Source organism: Pollicipes pollicipes, unplaced genomic scaffold, assembly GCF_011947565.3.
Source record: "Pollicipes pollicipes isolate AB1234 unplaced genomic scaffold, Ppol_2.1 Scaffold_4740;HRSCAF=5597_pilon_pilon_pilon, whole genome shotgun sequence".
Classification (NCBI taxonomy): Eukaryota; Metazoa; Arthropoda; class Thecostraca; order Pollicipedomorpha; family Pollicipedidae; genus Pollicipes; species Pollicipes pollicipes.
The window spans coordinates 41,497,330-41,512,514 of NW_023596545.1; the positions used below are offsets into that span (position 1 = coordinate 41,497,330).

Sequence of the window (15,185 nt, forward strand, 5' to 3'; positions counted from 1 at the left end):
ATGTCAACTTGAAATAGATGTCTTTGTTTGCTGAAACATCAGTCACGAGCTCTTAAGTTCCATCTTTTGTGAACTGATTTTTTCACTCCCGCATGGCCACTTCGCGATGGAATTTTTCACTCCCACCCTAGTTCAAAAGCGATTCTATCTCCTCGATGGATGTTGCCTCGACATATGCCGGAACTTCAAGCGGTCACCCTAGTCACCTGGTAAAAGGCGATGCTGCACGGCAAGCCTAATGTGCTGAGAGACCTGTATGTGCTAAACTGCGACGCACGAGTGCGACCCACCCGGTAGGATGGACTTCTCCACTTCCCTAGGTCGAGGACCGAGGCTGGTAGGAGACGTCTCTGGTGACAGGATGGACTTCTCCACCTCCCTAGGTCGAGATCCGTAGGTCGAGAGCCGAGGCTGGTAGGAGACGTCTCTGATGGCAGGATGGACTTCTCCACCTCCCTAGGTCGAGATCCGTAGGTCGAGAACCGAGGCTGGTAGGAGACGTCTCTGGTGGCAGGATGGACTTCTCCACCTCCCTAGGTCGAGATCCGAGGCTGGTAGGAGACGTCTCTGGTGGCAGGATGGACTTCTCCACCTCCCTAGGTCGAGAACTGAGGCTGGTAGGAGACGTCTCTGCGACCAAGCGTATTGTATAATGCACTACCAGCCATCACACAACTGACACAGCAGCGTTCGGACTCGCGGTGAGAGTACGCCTATCGAGCGCTAATGCTACTGGTGGCCGGTGAACAGCCTCAGGAGGACCAGTGACAGGAAAGTCCAGCTCCTCTCCACCAGGATCATCGCCATGAGAGAGTTTCAGAATGTTTCCAATGGAAAGAAGCGCCTGCTTCCCGAGCGTTCTCGCGTTTACACTTGATTTTAGGCACCTGTTCATAAACATCATGTGGTAGAATGACCAGGTTCACATCTTCGTCGTCGTCCTCTTCCAATACAGCAGTGCTAGTCTCCTCCATGAGCTAGACAGACCTACGTGGCATGACAGCTGACTGGAGAGCTTCTGTCATTCAACTGTCTGAAGTTGAAGCTTCTGCACAACTGCAGCTGAATATCTATTTTTCATGGGCAGCCAGCGTCGGAAACGGCTGGAGGTCTCATTTCCCGGCAAGCACGGCCGTATGTCGACTGATGTGATTTTTTAGTTTAATTTGGGCACAGCTTTTACGATGTTTTAATAATTGCAATGACTGTTAGTGGAGGACAAGAGTTGGCACGTTAACACGAGCTCCGTTGGAAGTTGGTAATTTTTACCCTACCCAAGATTTTTCCAGAATAATTTTCGAAAAGTACGGCATGGCGGCGATACTAATTATCAACCTGTGGACAATGAATAGCGGATCTTTTGCGCTTAAAAATTGCATTACTTTGTAAGGCCGCCGACATATTGTGGGTTAAAGTCAGGCCGTGGCTGTCACTGAAGGCAATTTGTAGGAATTCGCTGAATCTGATGCGACATCGCATTACAAGACGAATCCATGCATCTCTGAGATAGTTTCTTAAGCAACTATAGAATTGAATTTAGTATAGCTGTCATTTTCATTGACCCTGGGTGAGGTATAAAAGGCATATTGAGGTCGGAACGGGCCTGTTTTTTTACTAGAGAGCTTTTTTCGTGAGGTAGTTTCTGATGGTCATTTCGAATTTCTTGACAACAGAGACCAAAGCAAAGATTTTCCGTCTGAGAAACCAGAGGTACGGGATTCGATTCCCTCCGGTCCCCGTCCTTCCTGCCAGGGTGAGAGGCAAGCGATGCCATATTGTCTCAGCAGCTGAGTGCGCCGTAAAGCCCCAATGACACACACAAAGATTTTCCATGGACTTCTTGAAGGTCAGAGTAGGTCACTGACTTAAAATGACCAAGGTTAACCTGTTGTTTTATGAACATGCCGCCTAGCATACTCATAGCATCCCTGACGCGTATTCAACTGCAAAATCGAAACAATGTTGCAGGTTTTTGTTCACTATGGCCTTCTTCACACTTCAGAAGTGAATTCACTTCTGAAGTGTGAATTAGGTCAAACAAGGCGCTATTCCAGACTGGTGTGCAAAGTGCTCCCAGACATCTCCAATAATGACAGATTTTTCCTCAGAAATTTGCACATCAGAGTGCAGACAGTGCTCCCAATTGAATCTGCATTAGAATTAACTTTCGCTGTTGTTTCGATAAAGGCATGTTGCCGAAATATCAACCCAACTATATCTTGATTCTCCTGGTTTTTCCGAAGAAAAGGGTTAATGCTAGCTGTCCTGTGTATGTGAATAACGTTCCTCGCTAACTCACTGAACAACTTACGTAAATTCGCATGCAGATCAAACACCGACGACTCTAATGAAGAGTAGGCTTTCAAATCTGACGACGCTAGTCAAACTGAACCCTACTCTGAGACACTGGAATAGATTACCGCTTCTCATAAGAGTTAATGTTTCATATTGCCTTTTTTCGTCTGAATGCCGGGAAGCTGATAATCTCCACTTCTTAAAGCCTAAAAGCTTATTAAAACAATTGGAAATACCCAGGTTATCTAAATTGTTTAGACTGCGCAAAGCTATTGCAAGCAAGAAACCCCCACATTTTTCCATTTTCGGCTGCGTGACGTCAGGCGTGAACGTCTGAAATGGGAAGATTGGACATGATTAACGCTGATGTTACCACCCCCATATTTTTGGACACTGCGGTTGTGGAACAAACAGTGCAATTGTGGTTTACGATGGGTGTTGTGTTTTTACTCACTGCATCCGTGTGTGGTGTACTGCAGTAGAAATGATACCCATACTGCTTCGCAAAGAAAAATGCTTGAACGAGGCGCTGACTGACCAACCAGAGATACCATTTGCCATGCCTTACATTCAACTCTTGGAATGTCTGCTATTGGCAGAATTTTGGAATGTCTGCAATTGGCTGCCATCGAAATAGTGCTACCGAAAGTCTCTTAAAAGTAATTTGCACTGTTCAAGGGTTAGACTGGGCATATGTTTCTACAGATTTGTCCTCTGAGTAGAATAACAGTTGCAGCAACAAGACAAATGGAGACGAAACCTTTCCTCCTCGGGTTTCACCATCAGATTTCAGCACCACTTTCTGCGGGGCTGTAGAGGTCAATCCGCTCTTATCATCAATCTAAAAATTGCAGAGGTGAGATATGCGTCCGGACTGTTCCCTAAATGCGTAGTTTGATGTCCTTAAGCGTTCTGAGGTACTTCTTTCACATGTATTATCATTTTCGCCCACCCTTTGGACACGGTCCAGTGTTAGCCACCAGGCCAACGTTGCGTGCCTATGGAGACTGCAACGCTTGGCGTCGAGGCTTTTGTTGCCGAGGTGTGCGAACGCGCATTCAAGACTACGTTACATAATTTGTATTGCTAATCAACGTTGACTGAATGATGAATAGTATCAGGCAAAGATGGCTTGGCCATGCTCACACAAATTCTGGACCCATTTTAATCTACAGTCAACTTTGGTGGGGATCTTGACATCTCTGCAGAACCGAACTCAAAATTCTGGCAAAGTTTCTGAGCTCTGTTGGTTCAGAAATAGTCAATGGACGATTTTAAAGTGAAGAGCGCCTGCGGCTTGTTCCACCAAGTCATTTAACGCATGGTGTCTTCATGCGTTAGCTTAATGGCTGCAAAATTCAGACAGAATTGATCTCGAGTTAGTTTCTGGATTCTGCTCCACTTATAAAAGGTAAACAACGAAACAAATGCAAATTAATCCTGTTAGCCCACAATTGTCTTCCAGACAGTTATCTCATAATTATGGTATGTTTGTTGTGGACAGAAAGTTTGTATTGAAAAATTTGGCGCCTGGTGTGCGAAAACATGGGTATTGTGAAAATCTTCAATAAAAGATGCCGACTCACCTTTCTCTCCAAAGAATGCTAAAGCTGAGGTTCCGCTGTTGTTGATGTGTATTGAGAGTAAAAAATATTTTGTTTTGCTTGGAAAAAGACCATTCCAAGTGGCGCGCTAAAGTTAAAAAGAAGGAAACGTTAAAGCCGACGCTCGTCAAACACACAGCTGAGAAACACAAACACACAGGATCAAACTCAAGTACCTCGCACCCTCCGCTTCGCGGTCGCCTAAAAGGTCGTTAACTGTTCACAAGCAGCCACCGACCAGTCGTGCAGCTCTGCGGGCGGCGAGTTTTACAACACCGCAGCATTCTGCAGAGAGCGCCGCCTGTCTGCTACACTCCTCACGCATGGAGACACTGAACCACTGTCTCGGCGAGTGTAACGGGGGCAGAGTTCCGAGCAGGCCTGAAGTTGATAGACCAGAGCTGGCGGCTCGCCAGTACTGCGAAGTTGGTGTAGAAGTAGGACGTGTGGTACGTGTGGGGGATGGTAGTGGGCCCACGGAAGTTCAGCACGTCCGAAATGTGGCCTACCTCTCGTCGGCCAAAGATCATTCGCAGAACGTGTTTGGCACTCAGAAGCTAGCAGCCAACTGAGATGACCGGGGTATTAATAGGGATAGGTGAAGGACAGGGAAGGAGCCTGATGACAAACGTAGCCCAGACCGGTAAAGATACTGTCACACTTTTTGAGGACAGGAGGTGCGTAAGAGTCGCAGGTGACAGTGTTGCCGAGAAAACGCCGAAATATTTCAAAGTTAAGCACTCACGTATAATGTCATCGCGGAAACGACTGCAGATCGGGTCCGCGCTGCGACAAGTTTGACGGGAGGCAAAAATGGCGGACACGGTTTTGCTTGCACCGCCTTTCAAACCGTGGGAAAGAAACAGGGTTGTGAAGGGGCTAACACCTCTTGAATGCTAGTAACGAGCCGGGATGGGTTTTTTCCAGCAGCCAAAATTTGTGTATTGTATATGTGGACCCAATGCTACGTCACGCTGGCGGCGTCGCTATTGGTGCAAGCGGCTTCGCCTCCTCGCGCAGAAGAGGCTAGCCGGAGAAGCCTGCGTTGTTCCAACACTGTACATGACTTATTTAAGATGTATAACGACTTCCATCCCCCCCCCGCTCAACTCCTTGCCTCCTTCCCTCCCTCTCTCTTTCCCTTCGCCTTTCCTCCCTCCCTTCCTCCCTTCATTCTCCTCTGCTTTCATTTCCCGCCCCTCCTCCCCTTCGTCACTCTCTCGCTTCTCCCTTCCTTCTTCTCTCATCTCCGATATCCAAGTAATGCTATCAGCTGCGGACGACAAACGAAATATCCGGGACAACTATGGTCAAATGCATTATTGCATGACCTTTTCCATGCACCTGTACCAAGGCGCTAAAATCACTACCAAAGAAGCAACGGTCAGCCAAGACCTTCCGCATACAATGTCGGACTCAGGTTGCAGTTCTGCGTGATCAGTTTAATCAGCGCACGGGAATACCTTATTGTCGATTCCAGGAAGCCGGTACAGCATTCTACAATGATGAGCCGCATCGTTGGATCAATATCATTATTCTGTTCGGATATTAATGCCGGCCGGCTCGAGAACCCATTGATGATTCACCCACCGTTCCTCAGATGTTCCCGGCAGTGGACCTCTGTCAATGCCCATCTCGTATCACCAATGGCTCGTCGTTGCGCAACGGAACGGTACATCAGCACTTGATGGCATTGGGCGGAGTTGACTCGTGAATATGTCGCCGTCAGTAGTGAAGCTCTGAAGAAGTTATGCTCACAGCGAGCAACGAAACCGGCCCAGATAGCCTCCCGGTATGGCCGCGACTCGGGGCCGCGACAGTAAATAGAGGAGAGGTCGTACCAAAAAGAACGTTATCGTGTGGATGCAGACGTCATGAGGGCGTACTTCAAACATGCCGTATTCCGTGGGAAAATATATAAGACGCCGCCTCGCACACCAAGCAGCCCGAGTGGGATTTTCGGCTCAATGGCGTGATCCTGTAGTTCTCGTAAAACGCAGAGTCCGACAATTGCGCAGCAAATGTAAGCATTCACGTGGCCGGCGCATGCAGTGATGCTGTCTCCTTAACAATTTCTAGTGGTGCCTTAGTTGTTGCTGACATCCGTAATGGGATGCCACAAGCCACTGGCCTCATATTGGAAGCTGACAAGAATTCTGAATCTCATTGGCATTCTGCTGATAGCGAAGCGCGCTTCGTAACTCACGGACGCCGACGACAGTCAAAGTATAAGCCCGATAAATCCATGGTTCACTCCGACGGAGCAGAGACCATTTCGACATCGTCGATGTAAGCCGAGCAGACAACCGGAGCACGCACATATAGGCAGCCTGTAAAAGAGCGCGTGAAATCCTTCTTGACCCTGAAGAATGGCCCCACAAAACCTGGCGCATGCATGCCATGCACGCATGCAAACCACAATGCATGGCTGACAGCCGAGCCATCAGCCGAGGAGAGTGCTGGACAAAGGACAGACCACTGGCTGGGGAAAGTGCTGGACAACAGACAGACCACTGGCCGGGGAAAGTGCTGGACAACAGACAGACCACTGGCCGAGGAATGTGCTGGACAATAGACAGACCACTGGCCGAGGAAAGTGCTGGACAACAGACAGACCACCAGCCGAGGAGAGTGCTCGACAACAGACAGACCACCAGCTGAGGAGAGTGCTGGACAACAGGCAGACCACCAGCCGAGGAAGGTGCTGGACAGAGCTGCTTTTTGAACGGGAAGGTCTGCACCAACCACACCAATTGCAGCTCCAATACAATGCCCCACCCTCTCCCTCTCTCCCTTCCCCATTCCCTCTCTCCCTTGCTCTTCCTTTCCCTCTCCCTCTCGCTCTCCCTCCCAATCCCCCTCTTCCTTTTCCTTTCCCTTCCCCTTTTCCTCTCCCTCTACCTCCCCTCTCCCTCTCCTTCTCCCTATCTCCCTTCCCTTCCTATCTCTCTTCCCTTCCTATCTCTCTTCCTCTCCCTCTCTCTCGCCCTCCCGCTCCCACCCTATCTCTTTTCCACGACATCCTGCACCGGTTATTTCGGCCGTCGTCCAGTCGGGTGGTGTTTGGGAACCATTTGGCCTCACGATATCACCCTGGCGGGAGGACCCCCCCCCCCCCCCCGTTAGTGAAGCATGTGCCTGTTGCAAAGACGCCGTGTTCGCTAGGCAAACACCTTAAGGTCGACCTGCGCCAAGAATAAATGTACAAAATGAACACTCACAGGCTCTTCCTCAAGCTCCAGGAAACTTGACAAGGTTTGAATTGAACCAAATACGCACTAACTTTCGGATTCTTAACCCCTGAAATGTTCTCATACCAACAACTCTGGTTGTATGGAGGGTGGTAGAGTGCCTGAGGGAGAGCGCAAGCGAGAGACAGGGAGAGGGCAAGGGAAAGAGAGAGAAGAGAGAGAGAGAGAGAGAGAGAGAGAGAGAGAGAGAGAGAGAGAGAGAGAGGGAGGGGAGAGAGCTGGGAGTGCCGATAAACCGAAGAGATGGAGTCATTACTGGCCGGCCCATTTTTCCGACATTGTGGCAGTGAGCCTTGGCTGGAATCGAACTGAGCTGAAGAGGCTGCTGTGTGGCTGATTCTGTTCGCATATCAGGCGAGTGGGAAGTAGGCATATATCGTCATTTGGTGCACACTTGACCAGATATACGAAATAAAAAGGAGCAATCAAGTGCAGTATTTTATTTTATGCATTTTCATATGGATTCATAGGTGTTTATTTCCTTTGTGCCTTGTATCTGAAACCTTCTTTACAGGTGCTTTAATTTGATCCCCCATCTTCTATACCCTGCTTTTGCTTAGGCGCCAAAAGATTGGGGCTGAACTGCCCGTTGGGAGAGAGAAAATTGGATAGTGGTGAGGCAGCGGCCCCCACAAAAGGTCCAAATCGACACCCGGGACTAAGATCGCTATATCCTGATATGTTACTGACAGTGTCAAACTTCTAATCCACGCGCATGGCTGTCTACTGGCCCGCTCTATTTCATCCAGCAGATAAAACATTTGCATCTGTTTTGAACTCCATTGCTCAGGCGTCAGATGCCTTCAGATCTCCTTTTTTCTCACTCAGGAAAGACAGAAGTGCTGTTCTGTTATGTAATCCTACGTCGCGAATTTGCATAAATCGACATATACATAGCACAACAATATGTTTAAACTAGATCCTAATGTCGAGGGAATTCGGTCCATCCATGTGAAAGTTCGGAGACAATCCCTAAGCCTCCTAAGGAAAATATAAAATGTCTGCGTGCTTGTATTAACTGAGATCTACTGCATATTTCCGAAACACAAGTAAGCATTTCGTCGTCATCGGTGGTGCTACCAGCGTCAGAGGTGCCGCTCCTTTGTGCAGCGAAGCAAGCGGGACCTCTCGTACAGAAGTCTTACCTCCTGGCAGGCTCAGACATCCGTGAACTGCCGGTGATAACGCCGAATGCGGAGGCTCACCTCGTGCATTTCTAGTCTACCACCTGCCCGGGTCCATACTTCGTCACTTCAAAGTGAAAGAATGCGGAGGCTCGCCTCGCGCATTTCTAGTCTACCACCTGCCCGGGTCCATACTTCGCTACTTCAAAATGAGAGAATGCGGAGGCTCGCCTCGCGCATTTCTAGTCTACCACCTGCCCGGGTCCATACTTCGCTACTTCAAAGTGAGAAAGCTACTCAGCTACACAATCACCCACAAACACGCAACGGCCACGCGGCCGGGACGTGCACCAATCAGTGTGACAAGCCCTTGGCGCTGCGAGGAAAGCCGTGTTTCGTTGGGCAACGCTGCCACAATCCGTCCACGCGAAAGAGGAGTGCACACTGCAGGCATGTATGCTATGCTACCTGATGGAATTAGCGCAACTAGTGTTACGTAGTTTGTTGGTGGTCTCGCTTTCCGCTACGTGCTGCTTTAGAGACTTCGTTCTCCTCCCTCTGGTTGTCGGTCCACACCGTTCCTTTGTAACTGATTCCAGCTGGTTGCGTTCTCTTCTGTCAGTCACCTCGTTCAGCATAGGTCATCGCGGATGGGTGAACACAGGGCTGCGCTGCTGGCAAGGGATGTTTGATGGTCTACTGAACCAATGGTCTGCGGAACAGTTTAAGACGCGACTTGGAGTTCATGCTATCTATATCCAAACGTATATATATATATATATATATATATATATATATATATATATATATATATATATATATGTGTGTGTGTGTGTGTGTGTGCGTGTATATGTGTACATGTATGTATGTATGTGTGTGTGTGTGTGTGTGTGTGTGTGTGTGTGTGTGTGTGTGTGTGTGTGTGTGTGTGTGTGTGTGTGTGTGTGTGTGTGTGTGTGTGTGTGTGTGTGTGTGTGTGTGTCCCACCGGACTTTTCTTGTTACATGGACACAGTCACATTGTTAGTCACACTCGCGCACTAAAGTCATAAGACATGGAGAAAGTATCCATCACGGACACATCGTTATGTATGCGGCAGAGGCTCCACTCTTCGGTGCCCTCACGGGACAGTTTTGGCCACACGCTTGCTGCCATGTTCCCAGGGGGAACATGTGCACAAGCAAGGGCTCTCGCGCTTCCTCGGGCCCAGTGTATGGGAGGACCGCTCCGACGACATGAAACCAAGCTGTGCCCTCAGGAAATGCCGCCGGAAGGAAGTCTTTTTAAAGGCAGACAATGTTCGTGAGCCCGGCACCGCGGGTGCTGGTTGGTGCAGCGTTGATCTCACGGCGGAGCAAACACTCCCCAGTTTCGGCCATCTTCTAAGTCAGAGCGGGTCGAAGAAAAGTCTTCCGACGTGAGGCTTCAACCACAGACATTCCACCTACCTTGGCGCATGAAAGGGAGCGTTTCGCATTTGTATGAGGTTTTGAACTGAAAAGGTCGACTTGAAGATCACTAGTCGCCGTTGACAGTCCTACCCTTTTAAGACATAAACGCTCTTAGTTTCTGAGGTACACGCTCGCGAAGATGTGAAGACTTTTTCGAAAATATTATTTCAAGGTCGCTCGGGCATTTATGACGTCATTATGCCATTATTTAGATTCTTTCATTTCGTAGTCATGCGGCAGTCAGGGGCTAGAAAAAAAAACTTGTCGAGTTGCTCATATCTGGCGTTAATGAATACGATTTCCAAATGCAATGACTGTCAGTTGGCTCTCAATCAATGTTGCACAAGGTACGATCACGTTATTAAGCAATGACGTATTGAGAAGCATATTAGCTAAACAGAAAAGACATTTTGTCTTGAGCGGCCTTTCCCGCTTAAAAAGTGTCAATAAATGTAACTAAGCTTATTTCATCATGTCTGATGCCTGCTTCAATATATTCAGCTGTGGAACACTTACTTTAACTACTGCGCCCCCGAGATGATCAGCTAGCTAAGGAGCTACTGAAGAAGCCTTTGCTGGCAAATGACATGTAGATTAGTTTCAACCGTTTTGGCGTTAACTGTGAGCACAACGCTCCCTTATTTCAAGATACGTACAACGCTATGATGGCTCATGCACTCTTTATCACCTCTCCTCCGCCCACTGAACGCTCATCAAATAACGTCCCCCCGGTGCTCTGATCAGGCCCTATGCTGGTTTTTCAATTACAATCGGAAAACAAGCACCCTGGCCTCCTTAGTTTGGGTGTTGGTAACATTTAAACTAATGTTTAGGCCTCGCCTCCTTGGTTTAGGTGTTGGTGTCATCTAAACTAATGTTTAGGCCTCGCCTCCTTAGTTTAGGTGTTGGTGTCATCTAAACTAATGTTTAGGCCCGCCCCCCTTAGTTTGGGTGTTGGTGTCATCTACATGACAACAATGGGCTGATCCGCGCCTGTTGTCGCTTCTCTCGCTTAATGCCGCGCAAAGTGTCGTTACAGTGTTTATTTGGTAGGACATCTCTTATATGATCATGCATATTTGTGATAAACATCATCGATAGTCGTTCATTGGTTGCGGGTCATATGTGCTGTCTTCGAAAGTCACGAGTTTACGGTAGGTCTCGCGAGGTGAGGTCAAGAGGCTACTTTGCCAAAATGGAATAATAAGTACTCGAGATTGCCAGGATACAGGTGTAAAACCCCTCTGACATGCGTAGTTAGCGCGCTTTTTGTTGATTGCTGGCTCGCTTAGCGGTCTACTCAAGCCACGTCACTGTCAAACAACGTAAGCATATTAGTCCTAGCTGATGCTCGGATTGGGCTGATGTATTTTATGACCGGATTCAGATTCCGCGAAATCCCGATGCTCGGCTATGTGTAAAGGTATGTGTGGAACGTCTAAATCTCGCGGGATTCGTGCTTCACTAAAACACGATTGGCGAACACTGATATTCTCCGTTATCTCTAAGGGGAATTCCTTTCGCCTCGCATTGCAGGTATGCATCGTGCGACGAAAGAGCAACAACCAGATGTATGCCATGAAGTACACGAACAAGCGCCAATGTCTGGAGAAGGAGGCGGTTAAAAACGTCATCAGGGAGGTGCAGATCCTGTCCTCGCTCGACCATCCGTTCATCATCAACTTGAAGTTCTCTTTCCAAGGTAAGTGGACAGCGTGCCGGAGGGCCGCCGGTGTTGTTTTTCACCTGCAGACCCCCGGGAGATCGTCGAGTGCTTTCCGACGCCTCGCATGTCCAGAGCTCTTCCACCGGGAGCCACTCTCTAGAGCTCCATCGCCGGGGGCTTCTCTCCATCGACAGAGCACGTATTCGGCGCGTCCGTCGCAACGCGGCCTCGGCCGGAACGCCGTCCAAACAAAGCTGCAATCTACTCCAGCGTTAAAGTTGTTTCGCCCTCCATTATCTTGCGCAATCATTGGCTGTTTTCGTGCTTTGTCCCGGGCTACTTCGCTGTACCATTATACTCGCCGTTGCATGTAAGTATTAGGCGTTGCGGGGACAGCGCCGTAGTGGCCCTCAGGCGTGGAGCCTAGGGTCGTTTGCAAAGTCTATTCGCGGCTTAGTTGAACCGCTTCCAAGTTTTGCTCCAACGTTCAACACGTTCACCGTATTGCAGCTGTTTACCACTGGGGGACGTCAATGCTGGTGCGCGGACGTCCACCCCTGCAACAGTCACGCCACGCGCCAAACGAATCGGGGCTGTTAATCTGATGATGATGCGGCGAAACATGACGCATTATCCATTTCACCGGCCAGAGCCTTTCAGTGGGACCTGCTACGCCTTGGTGACCGGGGTGGCTATGTAGCAGCAACAAAGACGATGCCGTGCGCGGTGGATTATTGAATACGGAGCCTGGGCTGGGGATTGCACTAGACATGCTGTTGAGTTTTCCACGCGCATGCATGTCAGCGAAGGCTGTGTCTGGCATGAGATGTGACGAAACGCAGCTTGGTGGATAAGTAAACAAGATTTTGTCACCATATTTATTTAGATTTAGCGGCGTTCGCTAGATCCATGCCGACCAAGCTCTCGTGGACCATCTAACGAGCTGCAATATGTACACATTACGTTATATATATATATATATATATATATATATATATATATATATATATATATATATATATATATATATATATATGTGTGTGTGTGTGTGTGTGTGTGTGTGTGATATGCATCATTATATTGATGCATATTATACGATAAATCAGCATGTATGTAATGTATATAATTAACCTATAATAACATATATATGAATAGTAGGTCTAGATATAGATATATTAATGTAAATAATTTATATACGCTATATGTCGTTATATCTATATGTATATATTCATATATATATATATATATATATATATATATATATATATATATATATATATATATATATATATATGTGTGTGTAAATTAGCGTGCAACTTCCACCGCTTCTCCGTAAGGGAGATGGGACCCAGGCACACTGCGCGTGGCCACTTCCCCGATCCCAACCCAGAAAGAAGCTGAAGTCTTATTTTGACCAAATCTAGCCATGTACTGAACCGTACAGGCAGAAGGGATATATTTACGATGAAAAACTCCAACACAGACAATGCATGGTTCCCTCACATGTTGAATTACATTGTTTTAAATCATTACCATGCCTGCGACGTATGTTTTACTCAATATACCGCGCATCCAAGCGTCTCACAACTTTCTCTCGATGGTGGCAATGGTCTCCGTATTTTCCACCTTACATGTGCTTAAACGCGGCACAACAAAACCCGTTTACCGAAAAGCCTGATAGGATCGCACTTTTTCTCCTTTGGGTCGCCACATACCATCGGGCGGCCGTAACGAGCATAACGAGCCCAACATTGCCTCCGGACAGGCCAACCAGGAATGCGCGGCGACCCGCCATGCTAAGTCGTCAACATGCTCACTCTGCATTCTTGATAGACCATTGCCAGTTTGCACTTCTCGGCTTAAATACACGAGGTTGGCCGCGGTTCACACGCCGCCCTGCATCAAGCACGCGTACGTGCAGTTCAGCGTTCCGGCGTACAGCGGCGCATTGCGGCACAGTCTGCTACCTATCCTGGCGCCGTCCGAAATGAATGGGCTATCCGGACCCTCATTCAGAGCCAATTTGTTTTGTGGAGCGCTGGTACGCTGCACATAAAACGAGTTTTGTGCCGTGGTCATAGCCCAAAATTGTGTTGTTCATCACCTGGAAATTATGATCCACTCGAGACCGTAAAGGTTAGAGACAGAAGCACATTCCATTTTTAGCACGGGCTGTTTTAATTCTGGTAATGCCTTCTGTGTTATGTCCCGGTGTGAGTCGCATGCACGAATAAAGTTTCTGATTGATGTGTGCATAGAGCCTAAGTAGACCTAATGACAGGACGCTGTTTTCGTTACATTACACATTTTGTGCGTCTAAGGTGCGCCAGTATTTATCCGAAGGATGTTTTGCGTAACATGATAGGTCAAAAATTGCACACAGCACATCTGGTACGCTCCGTCGGATTTCAAGATACGTCTTCAGCTTTTTTTCTCTTCACGAAGCTTTGTAAGACTTTTCTTTTCGTAGTGGATTTTATGTTTTGACGGCCGTTGGAACGTAAATGAAATAATGATAAAATAAGTGAATAAATCAACGAAATACTGATGAATAAAGGTTTCCAACCTTGTCGTTGTAGACTTTGTCATGACACTCATGTAATACTACAATATAAACCAGACATTGTTAATGTGACAATGGCATGCCACCAGGGTCGGCGATGCTGGCGATTCGTGATTACACAGCCACTCAGGATTTGAAGGAACAAATATTTGGCTTTTGGTGTACATCTTTTGTCTTTTGAATTTCAGTAAGGCCCTGGATCCCAACTCCCAGACAAATCCGCAGCAGTGGACGCCCTGCTTGAGCCAACTTTATCAATTAGCTGACCTCCGTTTGACTAGTTCACCGGCATGCTTTACCAGGTGTCCGACAATCGGCGGCGCATGATCACACGATCACATGATCACACCACTGCTGTCCCACACGCAGTGGTGGTGCAGAGTACAGTGGAGGGGGGGGGGGGGAGGGTAACCATTTGTCGCTCGACGGTATAATCAGCCACGCTCTCTGGACCCGGCGGTCGCAGCCTGCACGGCCGAGAGACCCAAATGTCACCTGACGAAACCCTGCAGCGAGAACGTTGGCCGACCAGTCTTTGCCCTTTCGCTTCACGGCGAGAAGCTGTGTCGTCTCACCTCAGAGTCAGTTTCTGTGATTTTTCATCACGCAGCGCGTCGTCTGAGGTGGCTCATTACACTGTTAGTGTTCTGTGGTGCTACGCTGCCACTAGTCTGGTGTCTCGGCACATGACCAGCGTGCCGTGGTGTCTCATTACGTTACCAGCGATCTCAGATGACTATATATATATATATATATATATATATATATATATATATATATATATATATATATATATATATATATATATATGTATGTATATATATATATATATATATATATATATACACATGGATGCATATATATATATATATATATATATATACTCTTAACACGCGCTCGGGTGGGGGTTAAACTGACCCCCGAAGGTTTTTCCAGAATAGTTTCCGGATGGCGCGGCGCAGCCACGCCAAATTTTGCATAGCTGTAGACAATCGAATAGCAGATCGTTTGGCACCACCAATTTAGACGTACCTTGTAAGGTCGCTGACCTATGGCAGGTCAAAGTCAGGCCATGGTTTTAGCGAAGTCAGTTTCCAGGGAATCGCTCAATCTGATCGAACAACGGAATGTTAGACGAAGCCATACATCTCTGAGATGCTTTCTTAGGCAACACAAATATTTAATAAGCAAATCACGTTGACCTGAGGTCAAGTATAAAGGTCAGACTAAA

The 15,185-nt window shown here is 47.7% G+C and overlaps 1 protein-coding gene across 1 annotated transcript in view; it reads left to right on the plus strand.

The window, feature by feature from the left end:
- The window catches only part of LOC119098786 (serine/threonine-protein kinase 32B), an 81,890-nt gene that overhangs the window by 12,322 nt on the left and 54,383 nt on the right, over positions 1 to 15,185 (plus strand). Inside the window, exon 3 of the mRNA XM_037221827.1 lies at positions 11,262 to 11,427. Within this exon, the coding sequence (XP_037077722.1) occupies positions 11,262 to 11,427 (166 nt within the window). The remainder of the gene's footprint in view (positions 1 to 11,261; positions 11,428 to 15,185) is intronic.